We start from the raw sequence: 12,514 nt of genomic DNA, 5'->3' as shown, positions 1-12,514 counted from the left end.
TGGCCTCTCGGAGTCCAAATAAGTCACCTGCACGTCGAGGGGTAAATGACCACAGCAGTTGTCATCTGTTTCTTCTGGGACCATATTATGCACAGCTGTGTGTTCATGCAGAATCCACACTGGTTTTGAGGTGGTTTACTGAGGCCATTGTTGCTTTTCCATTGAGCGAAATTTCAAATGTGTGGAGTGTGTGTCACGCATGTCAGCGTCCCGGCTGGAGGCAGTGACCTCACTACTGTGTGCTTTCGACACGAGTCGGAGCGGTTTGGCATGTGTGGTATTTGACCAGATCTAGTGCTGCATGGAGTGATACTGTCTGCAGCACTGATGCACTGTCTATGCTGTAGCACAGTGAACATTCTGTCCACCAGGCACTGCTCTGCCTCATGAGCTATCATGGAGTTGTAACTGCTGCAGAAGCTTGACAGTTGATAGCGTCCATAATGCAGCATCTGGCATGATGTTCAAATCGAATAGCATCTGTAGCTAGTACCACAGCTGGGATGGCATCATGTCGGCAAATTGATAATCATAGACTGCCAATTTCAGTTGTCATTCTGGGGTGCATGACAAGTGCTGGAACAAGGTGGATTTTACCACTTCGTATTTGTTTCATTCGGGTGATGCGAGAATGACATCGCTGACAATATCAGCATGCTTCACTAAGTGAGAAATTAATGTCACAGATCAAGAGAAAAGTTCTAATAAAGTAAACACACACTGCAACAAAGCAAGCCAAAGTGCCGACTGTTGTGGCTGGACGAGCGGCAGCTTGGGTTCTGTGGCGAGTCTCTGAAGTATGGATATGGTTGCACTGGTATTATCGTGCAAAATGCACTGGTGCTATCGTGCAGAATGGTATAACCAACAAACTACTGTGGGTGCAAATCTGATGTGGGTGCAAAATCTGATAATCATGTCCAGGTAATGTGTGGCCTGTCACACTCCACCCATACATGGTGACACGGTGGTCGCATTTCCCAATAGCATTCGCAACGCGGTTGGCAAGAGGGTCATGTTACTGTTCATATTTAGTCCAGCTTGTCCTGCCAAGTCATGAAGTGATGCACTTGATGCCAAACCTTGTACAAAAGTCAAACGGTAGACTGCCCTATGGCAGCCATTGTCGTGACATGCCGGAACATGTGCTGTTTTGAGAAGCAACACCTGCAGCCTTATCTAGTTGATATTCGAGCATTGGTTGACAGTTATTATGCTGATGATGCACGTAACTCGCACTGATCCTTGAGGTGCAGTCCTCGAGAGGCTGATGATGTTGAGTAACTGATGTAAGATGCCTGCACAGTTACTGCGTATTATCACAATGTGGAACAAAATGTCTGCCAGCCACATTACATATTTGTCACAGGTCACCAATGTGGTAGAGTAGATTTCCCTACCAATCGCAAGGGTTGTACCAATAACTGAGATGACAAATTGATATGATGCTACTACTTTATTGCTCATAATCCAATATACGAGACATTAACATGGTACACGATTCACCATTGAACTCACCCCCTTAGAAGTCCACGCATATATTGCACTTAGCCATATGTGTTATCTAGTAAGAGACATTACTCATGCTGGTATCCCCACACAGTTTTTCAGTTTGCTCTTATAGGTTACAGATTTAAAACTGTCCACTGAAGTTTTTATAACAAAATGGAAAGGAACTTACAGATCAGTGTCTAATTCATTATTTGTAAGCCAAACAGCTTTCTCTCTTGTGGGAGACTGGTTGAATGCTTGCAGTTTTTCTTGTGGTTCCTCTGTTTTCAAAACATAGCACTGTGATGATGATGATTGGTTTTTGGGGCACTCAACTGCGCCATCATCAACGCCTGTACAAAGTCCCAATTTTTTCACAGTCCAATCTAGCCACTGTCACGAATAATGAGGATGATGATGAAATGATGAGGACAACACAAACACCCAGTCCCTGGGCAGAGAAAATCCCCAGTCCGGCCGGGAATTGAACCTGGGACCCTGTGATCCAGAGGTGACACAGCACTCTAACTGCCACTTTCTCTGTCTAGAGTGTTACCCATTTTTGTAGGTGTTGGCAACTTTCTAAGCTTCTGCTTTTGATTGTTTTTTTCTCTTTTGTTAGGCAGTACGTGTGTTGTAGTTCTGTGTGAGCATGTGTACTATTATTCTCTATTCTTATATTTATTTATTTTATTTTTTATTTATATACATAGGATAAGTAAATGAAATGAAAACTGAATAAAAGCCAGTGCTTGATTTGTGACAGTAGACACCAGTATGTTGTACCAGTACCTCCAACAAAAAGAAATGAGAGCCACAGATTTTGAGGTGTGATACGATAGAATTTTTTCTGTGGCTGAAGTGATGTAAGACAAATGTTGTATTTAACAATACAAGGAAAAGGATAGACTGCTACACACCATAAAGATGACACGGTGAGTTGCAAACAGGCACAACAAAAAGAATATTACATATTATAGCTTTCAGCCAAAGCCCTCTTTAGCAAAGAAAACACAGATACATTCACACAGGCAAGCATGCCTCACGCACACATCCCTGTCATCTCCGGCAGCTCAAACCGGAATGGCAAACGGTCCGAGCTGCTGTAAATGGCAGTTACATGTGTATGAGGTGAGCCTACTTGTGTGAATGAATTTGTGTGTGTGTGTGTGTTTCCTTTTCTGAAGAGGGCTTTAGCTGAAAACTAATCCATAACTGGATTTTCACTGTGCCTGTCTGTGACTCAAGTCATCTTTACGGTGAGTAGCAATCTATCACTTTCCTTACCTTATTGATATTTCAGCCTAGGCTTTCCATTCTTTCAATGCTGTATATGACTTCTAAAATGCCCAGAAAACACAAAACCATGTTTAAGAGGTCTAAATTTCAAAAAATTCCCCCGGAAGGTCGCATGTCTTTTTGCAAACCAAGCACTGATGCAACTATTAATAAAAAATAAAAATAATAACAAACAATAAAAATAAAAAGAGCACACACGCACATACACACAAAACTTACATCACCACACACACAAACAACATCCAACTGAAAGCAAAAACGGTGAAAGTTGGCAACACTTATAAAAAAAACATATGACATTCTAGACACAGAAAGTGGCAGCTACAATGCTACTTTTGGAAAACAGAGAAACCACAAGAAAAACTGCAAGCTTTAACCAGTTTTCCACGTCCGAGAAAGCTGTCTGGCTTACAAACAATGCATTACATCCTGATGTGTAGTGTATGAAATTTGTTATAAAACCTTCCATGAACTCTTTTAAATCTATAACCTACATGTGCAAATGGAAAAAATCATGTAACATTTCAGGACAGCCTCTGAATACGCCTTGTAAAAATAATGTAACACATCTGGATGCACAAGTAAAATAAAAAAAAATTAATGTGCAAAACACAGTTTGAAAGAAAACTACTGATTTCTCTAGAGCTACTACAAACATGGGCACCTCAAGAAACTTGTATCAAGAATTTTGTAAGTTTTAGTCTTTGTGGGTGTTCTCTTGACTTGAAAATAACAAGATCTATTGGATGTTCCACCAATATTGCCATTGTTTGTGCCAACTGTGAAAAGAAGACCTGTTTTTGACCTCTGAAAAGTGCAGAATAACATTTTTGAGAGTAATCAGGCTTCTATATGCACTGTCAGCAATCAGTAAATGGCATATTGTTGCTAAAACATTTTGTGTAATAATGGATCTTTCAATGTCACCTGCTAAAATGGACAAATACACTGAACTGATAGGAGACACTGTTTAGTCCGTAGCATATTTATCTCTGAAAGCTGCTTCCAGTGAAGCCAAATATATCAATGAAGGAAAACCACAGATCCCAGGCTGCAGCTGCTGTGGAAATTTTTAAAATATTAGAGAAGGAATGGGGAGTATTTTATACCAAGTTCCTTGGAGATGGTGGCTCTAAGGCTTACAAAATCAATACATCAATAGGACAATAACTAAACAAGAATGTGTCGGTCATGTTCAAAAAAGAATGGGCACCCGTCTACGGAAACTGAAGCAGAATCTTAAGGATAAAATTTTGCCAGATGGTAAAAGCATTAGAGGTCACTTATCAGATAAAACTGTAAATGTACTATAATATAGCAATTAAAATAATGTTAATAATTTGTTGGAAATTACACAAGCTGTTTGGGCAGCATATTTACACCAATCATTGACTGATGATAATCCTCTTCATTTTTCTTTTCCAGGTGCTCCTCAGTTGTGTAAATCCAGAAAAGCTCAAGCTACTGGAGTTCATTAACTATAAAAATTCTATCCCAGTGGCTGTTATGGAAGTGATTAAGCCAATAGATAGAAACTTGTGCCTAAGAGTGTATTTGTCAGGATAAAGACTCTGAAATGGAGAGTCAGTGACACTGTTATTTCATTCAGTGATGGTCATCTGGATAGATTAAAGGTCATGGGAATGCTTGGCATTGTTCCTAATTTTAACACTATCACAGGTCTTCAGCTTCTGGACAAAGTGCGAGTAAGCAAGGCTTAATATGGAACTGAATCTAATACAAAGAAAGCAAGGGCAGCAGGAAAAAGAAACCTACTAGGTGCAGATGAAGAACCAGAACATGGCCTTAATTACTCTGCTGGAATACTTTAGATAATAAAATAAGAGGTGTTTGTAAATTTTTGTAATAAATTACTTTGATTACATTTTCTAGCATTTGATATTTTCAGAGTTAAATGTACCTTAATCTCACAAATCATAAAACTAGTGACAATTAAATTTTCAGAAATGGTATAATATAGTTCAAAGTTGCCACTGAACTATAATCATGACAGAAACCGACTTATTCTCTGAAGCAGGGAGATTTTTATGGAATTTTCCCCAATTAAAAATGGCCTTAGGTTAAAATTCATAAAAATTACACCAACAAAAAAATAACCATTAATTCCAGTTCAGCTTGATAGCAATACATCCTGAACAGAGCCGTCAATATTTTAAAGTTCTAAGTATGACAGTTTCAGAGGAAAGAATACATAATGTTAGCAAATTTAACTTTGGGAAGACACGGTATTCCGATTCCCCTTAATCTTGAATAGCTTCTACTCACATACCACTTTATTTGAAGCATTTTAATGAAAAAGTATTTGAGCTACTAGTGTATGTTAACAGAATTCAGTGTGAGAAATGAAGGGTTTTACACTAACGTAGTTAGTTACATGTTCCATTGACCAATAGCACGGAAAACCGTTATGATGTGGAAGTGTCAAATGCACAAGAAATGCGCACGGAAACAAGGGTTTTTTAAATACCTAAATATTTCTATTATCTATCCTATTCCCTTAAATGGCACAAAATGCATATGTTATATCTCCAGATTTATTTACTCATATTCAAGAATTCATCTATTGTACAGAAGGAGTTGTCAAGGTAGTATGATTTCAATTTATTTTTGAAACTATTACTGCTGTCTGTCAGACATTTTATTTCATCTGGTAATTTATCAAAAAGTTTTATAGCACCATATTTGACCCCTTTCTGTGCCAAAGACAGGTTAAGTAAAGGATAGTGTAGGTCTTTTTTTTTACTGGTATTGTAATCATGAATTTCGCTGTTGATTTTAAACTGGTCCATGTTGTTGAGAAAAAATTTCATTACTGAGTTAATGTACTGTGAAGCAGTTGTAAGAATTCCTAACCTTTTAAACAGATGCCTACAAGATGTGCGCCTATGAACCCCACACATTATTCTAACTACTTTCTTTTGACTAAGTGTTGAGTTGCCCCAGAATATTATTCTGTATGACATCAGAGAGTGGAAGAATGCAAAGTATGTTAGCTTACTAATTTCTACATCCTCAAAATTGGCAATTATTCTGATTGCAAAAGTTGCTGAACCTAGTCGCTTTAGGAGATCCAAAATATGACTTTTCCAATTAAGATTCTCATCTATATGTACAACCAAAAACTTAGTATGCTCTACCCTGGCTACCGACTTCTTTTGATGTGTTATGTTTATTGAAGGAATTATACTTTTTGCAGCAGAAAATTGGATGTACTGTGTTTTTTCAAAGTTCAGAGCAAGCCCATTCGCACAAAACCAATTAATAACTTTTCCAAAGACCTTATTTGTATCATTTTCTATTGGAGTTTCTTTTACTGGATTAATAATTATGCTTGTATCATCAGCAAACAGTGTCAGTTCAGCATCTTGTTTCACATAAGAAGGGAGGTCATTCACTGGAGGGGACCCATGATCAAACCTTGTGGAATACCTAATGTAATTTCACCCCAGTTAGATGAAGTGGCAAACAGTTTTGAATCACTTGAAGCATATAAAGAGACTTTTTGCTTCCTGTTCTGTAGATATGACTTAAACCACTCATATGCTGTTCCATTTATACCATAGAATTGTAATTTCTCTAACATAATGCCACGCTTCACACAATCAAATGCTTTGGATAAGTCACAGAATATTCCTACTGGTGACATTTTACTATTTAATGACTCTATTATATGGACAGTGAAATTGTATATTGCTGTCTCAGTGGAACAGCATTTATGAAATCCGAACTGTGATTTACTAAGTATCACATTACTGTTGAGATGGCTAAACACTCTTGGGTACATTACTTTCTCAAAGATTTTTGAAAATGCTGTAAGCAAGGATACTGGCCAGTAATTATTGAAATATGTGGTTTCCCCCTTTTTGTAGAGAGGCCTGACAATGGCATATTTTAACCCATCTGGAAAAATATCCAGAGTCAGTGATGCATTACATATGTGACTCAAAACATCAGCTGTAATTGCTCCACATTGCTTTAATAACTTGTTAGAGATGTCATCTACTCCAACAGAACATTTATTTTTCAAAGATTTAATAATTTTCCTTATTTCACAAGAGGGTGTTAGATGAAACTTAATCTGACTAAAATTTTTCAAAACTGACTCTTCCATGTACTGCCTGGCTTTTTCTTTTTAACTATTCTCACCAATTTTTCTCCTACACTTAAGAAGTGTGTTAAATACATTGGCTACCAGGGTACTGTTGGTTAAGATGGTCTCATTCTCTTTAACAGTAATACTACCTACTCCAGTGGTTACTTTTCCTGTCTCCCTTCTACCAACATATGATTTGATTTTATTGCTGGAATTGTTAATTTCTTCTTTCACATACATATTTCTTGATTTCCTTACAACTTTTCTCAGTACCTTAACAATAATTTTTATAGTGTAAAACTGCTTCTGCATCTTCACTAGTTCTTGCTGTCTCATACAGTTTTCTTTTTCTTTCTGAAGACACTTTAATACCTGTAGTAATCCAAAGTTTCTTTGCAAAGTTTGTGGTGCTACATTTAGTAATTTTCTTTGGAAAACAATGTTCAAAAAGGGGTACAAATTTATCAAGAAATATGCTGCATTTATCATTAGCATTTGACTCATTCTATACATCTTCCCAGTTTACATTTCCTAAACTTTCTCTGAACTGATCTATAGATACCGGGTTGAGCACCCTCACACTTTTACTTAATGGTTTCTGAAGTGTACGTCCTGTTATGTTTTGTAAGTTAATCAGTTGTGCATCATGGTCAGATAATCCATTTACCACTGGGAAAGCATGTGTTTGTTCTACATCCTCTTGCTGTACAAATACATTATCTATTAGAGTACTACTGTCCTGAGCTATACATGTAGGGAAATTGATCACTGATTCTAAGTTATATGTTGTTAACAACACTTCTAGTTCACTTTTCCTATCAGAATTATTTAGAAAGTTAACACTGAAATCACCACAGATTAATAACTACTCCTTTTTGTCTGACAGACAGTATAATAGGGAGTCAAACTTTTTTATGAATAGCTCCCAATCTCCTACTGGAGACCTGTACACTGTTGCTAATATAAACACAACATTATCTAGCTGAATTTCACTTGCACATACCTCAAAGTGCTGATCAACACAAAATTTGCTTACTTCAACAGTTCTGTATTTATACCCTTGTTTTATGAAAATGGCAACTCCTCCTTTATCCATACTAGATCTACAAGTGTAAGATGCTAAATTAAACCCATTTATACTAACATTTTCCATCTCCACAGTTACATGGTGCTCAGACAGACAAAGTATATCAATCTCATTCTTATTTTTGAGATCATCTAAACACATTATTCCCCTGATTTTTTGGTGAAGTAAGTCGATACTGCCCTTAGCTCTATCCCTATTTGCTGTGCATGAAGTTTCTTTTCTTCTATTTTCCTTGGTTGTTGTCTGTCTGGAATTTGGTTTAACCTAAAAAAACTGTCTGCCTGGTCCCAATAGCCACAGGGATCACCCCTTGTGTGACTGTGGCCACCCCTTACAGTATCTGCTAATAGAGAAGCTAACTTATCTTTCCCCTTCCTATTAACGTGCAGGCCATGTGTAGTGTACCCCCACCTACCAATAGCATCAACTGGAACAACACTCATGTGAGACTTTGCTGGTGTCTGGAGCATCCCATTCAGCTCAGTCTTAACACACCTGTTTACCCAGGGCTGATCATGGCGCTGAAAGACCTCCACAAATCCCACATTCGTGTGCCCAGTTTCTGCTCCTATTTTATCCAGGTCACTCCTAATATTATATCTTGGATTCATAGCCAGGCTGTTTCCTGCTCCCCCAACTATAATTACTTGATCTTCCTTCTCAAAGTCCTTGCACAGCTGACATAAGTTTTCTGTCACCTGGCTAAGGCTAGCACTTGGTTTCACAAAACTTGTGACCTGGTACTCTGTCCCTAATTTCTCCTGAAGTTGTTGGCCCACACCCCTCCCATGACTGCTACCTATAAGCAGAATTTTTCTTTTCCTATTCTGTTTGATCCCGACCTATCTTTTTTCTTTAAGCTAGTATTCTGCTTCAACCTACATTCAACTACATCTGAATGAGGTCCTTCCTCCACTACTTCAGATAGCAAGCCAAACTGAATTTCAGAAGTTTTATCAATTGTTTCCCTTTTTCACCCTTTGCTTGTTACCTTTTCCCAGCGCCCAGAATCCTTTTCCTCCCTTAGCTCACATAATTCCAAATTCGCGATTTCTAATTCAGCCTTAAGGGCGCAAATCTTTGGCTCCTGTTCCGCGATTTTTCTGTCCTTTCTACATAACCTACACTGCCATGGAAGAGCCTCATTATCTACCCTCGTTTCCTCTTCACTGCACTCGCCCCAATGAAACCACAACCTACAGTCTATACAGAACACGTCTTTCAAATTTCTACGGCAACCACCACACTTGTCAACATGGTTTGATAGTAAAAAGTAACACAAAAGCAGAAAATAACTTCAATAACACAATAGTTTCGTAACGTGTACTAATATGTAACCAAACACTAATGTAAACAAACTTATAAACTTGCTTCAGAAACTTTTAAGTAATGAGACAAATTCCGGATGAGAGACACGAATTAATTTAACTTTGAAGTGCTAAGTCTAGTAAAAAACAAATATCTACACTCATACGAAATTTACACTTAAGTATGTAAACAAACTCGCGACTGCCGGCCTTTACGAAATACTTCCTTTTCGATGTAATTATGTTTAGAAAAGCGAAACCCTCAATAGATAGATTAGATAAGAAGTAAATGCACTAGTCTAAAATGTAACATTAACTACATTAGCTCTTATTTCAATATTAATCGCTTAACTTAGTGAGAGCTTCATACACGCGCATCCGCCTGGCTGCTGTTACATAACAGCTACTTGATGGGTTTATACTTATATTTCATCCAAGTGTAGAAATTATAAAAATAACACATTGCCATGTGGTCAATGGATTAAGCAAATTATTTCACTGCATACACAGTGTTCTAATATTAATTTCATTGGTACTGAAAATGAAGATCTACAAGAATGATATAAGTGACACCCTGCTCTTTAACAACCACTACTACCTTCCAAGAAGGAACTGCAGGTTAGTTTCAAAGAAATGCACTATAACCCCACTTTTATGTCACTGGAATTTACGTTTTCCCGCTGTTTATGACATTTTTCATTGGTCCCGTCAAATTTCTTATGCCCACAATGTTAATTTGCATCTGATTTTGCGTCAGCATATTTATGATTTTCCTGCAATTTACGCATTACGAAAAAATGTTTGTGGAGAAAAAACGACGCTGGCATGATGTTGGCCGTACAGTAATGTTTACAAGTATTACATGGTTAAGTTTCTTGACACCAGGGCGCTCTACTCAGTGGATTTGAACCGGTAAATGTGTAAAAGTTGCAACTATTTGTGCTTCATGCTTTATCTTCCGCCGCTGCCGAGCTCTACTTCGCATGGTGGCTGCTGGGAGTAACTAGGTTTCTTTGAATGAAGATATCATGACCAATCACAACCATTTCCAAACTGTCTCTACTGCACAAACGCAGTTTCATGATTGTTGTGATCATTGTGACAACTTTGGCGAACCATATTTAGCGTGTTACGGCGTATGGTCACTTGGAACACTAGTTGACACTGTCATTCATTTCGCGTTGCTCAAATGTACTTAAACACAACACCCATTATGCATTTTATTCATGCGGAGAAAAATGTGTTTCGTGAATTTATTCTCGCTGTCGTGTGAAGTATTTATGTATGTATTTTTTGTGATGTTACACAATGAAACAATGTGAGTGATAGTTTGTGCATGTGTGGTTTTCTATATAACTGATGAGGTAAAGTATCTGATAACCTCAAAAAGATGACTTCAGTGCAAGAGACACAGAATAACAAGTAGTTAAACACCACACAAAATACTTATTGAGATTTTTCCACTTGACAATGAGAAAAAATTCTCAAAACACATTGTGCTACGCATGAAAAAATATGTTCAAATGGTTCAAATGGCTCTGAGCACTATGGGACTCAACTGCGAAAAAATATGTAACTAATGCAGTATTTCATTATTTAAATAAGGAATGACAGCTGCAGGCTTTCAAAAACATCAATTATGACGTGAAATTAAGTCAAACATTCCTACTTCCCAGACAGTTGCCAGTTCCAGTTACATCAGCGGTTTTTATTTGATAATAAACTTTCATTAGGTAATAAACAAGTTCCTGCAAGCCTTTTGATGCCTGCTATGTACATATAACAAACATACAGTTTAAAACATCATTTCCCACATTTTGCATTTTCCCATGTTTTACCCCATTTTTTTGAAGTCCCTTGAAAAGTGTAAAAGCGGGGTTTCACTGTACAAAATAATTTCATTGATATTAAATCAAACAATGGAAAATCCAGGATGGACTGTAACAATATAATGAGAAGGAAAGTTGCTACTCACCATACAGCAGAGATGCTGAGTCACAGATAGGCACAACAAAAAGATTTTCACACTTAAAGCTTTCAGCCAATGGCCTTTTTCAACACACACACATATAAGCATGAGCACACACGCGTGCGCACACACACACACACACACACACACACACACACACACACACACGAGACTGCAGTCTCAGTGTGGTTTTAGTTGCCTGAGCCTGCAGACATGTGTGTGAGTTGTCTTTGCAGGAGTGTGTGTGTGCGTATGTGTATCTATTGTTGACAAAGGCCATCGGCCAAAAGCTTGAAGTGTGAAACTCTTTTTGTTGTGCCTATCTGCAACTCAGCATCTCCGCTATTATTATTATATTGTTTCATTGATATTAATTGCAGCTGTATTTAAAGTTTAAATGTGAAGCGTGTTTCCTTTGATTCTATGCACACTGTCCACTTATGTGGCAGTGTTATTTTTGGAACAAGAAAAAAAGTGAATTACATTTAGTTACCTACCCAGTACCCACAACAGCACCATCATTTTGAAAAGAAATACAGTAAACTGGCTTGCAGTGGCCTTCCTGATGAAGAACTTCCTGGCACTGCTCCAGGTCCCAGAGTCTCCACGAAGAATCGAAGCAACAAGTACCTAAAAATCGACCTGATGGGTGGAATGCTAATCTGGAAACACGGTGAGGTTCATGGCCTTCAACATCTGCTAGTGGCTCTTCACTGAAAAAAAAAAAAAAAGAAAGAAAAATAAATCAGGTCAACGGACATAACAATGATAAATATTGACTATTAGTCAATCACATCAATTTTGGTGTTAACATTGTCTTGTACTTACAATTATTTCCCTCCCCAAAACTAAAAACCGACATGAAAATTCCTTCTTTTGCATTTACAAGTCCTCACTAAGTGTATCATATTTATACCACATTTTGCGGAGAAAATAATTGTTAGAGTTATACATAGGTAAAATAATCACAAAATAAGAGATAATAAAAACCACCTGCTTCATAAAAACTGGCAATAAACCTTCCACAGTAAACAACAGATTTTCCGCATGTGGAAAATGCATGATGTTATTATTATTATTATTTGCTACTCATAAAACAAAATCAGGAATAAATGTTAGAAATATAGTGTTTGCTCTACCAAGTGAAGTGAAAGGTCCATCATACAGAAAATTTGTTTAGGCTTGAAAAGGTTCAACAACAGAACAGATACTCGCTGTCTCGTAAATATTTATCGGCACTACAGAAG

The 12,514-nt window shown here is 37.5% G+C and overlaps 1 protein-coding gene across 3 annotated transcripts in view; it reads right to left on the bottom strand.

Moving 5' to 3' along the window:
* The window catches only part of LOC126234701 (U4/U6 small nuclear ribonucleoprotein Prp4), a 56,272-nt gene that overhangs the window by 15,312 nt on the left and 28,446 nt on the right, over positions 1 to 12,514 (bottom strand). For all 3 annotated transcript variants that reach the window (XM_049943453.1, XM_049943461.1, XM_049943446.1), the window contains exon 7: positions 11,765 to 11,980. In XM_049943453.1, coding sequence (XP_049799410.1) covers positions 11,765 to 11,980 — 216 coding nt within the window. The remainder of the gene's footprint in view (positions 1 to 11,764; positions 11,981 to 12,514) is intronic.

Source organism: Schistocerca nitens, chromosome 1 (genome assembly GCF_023898315.1).
Source record: "Schistocerca nitens isolate TAMUIC-IGC-003100 chromosome 1, iqSchNite1.1, whole genome shotgun sequence".
Lineage (NCBI taxonomy): Eukaryota > Metazoa > Arthropoda > Insecta > Orthoptera > Acrididae > Schistocerca > Schistocerca nitens.
The sequence above is the reverse complement of the archived record's forward strand: the minus strand, read 5'-3'. Positions and strand labels throughout refer to the sequence as shown.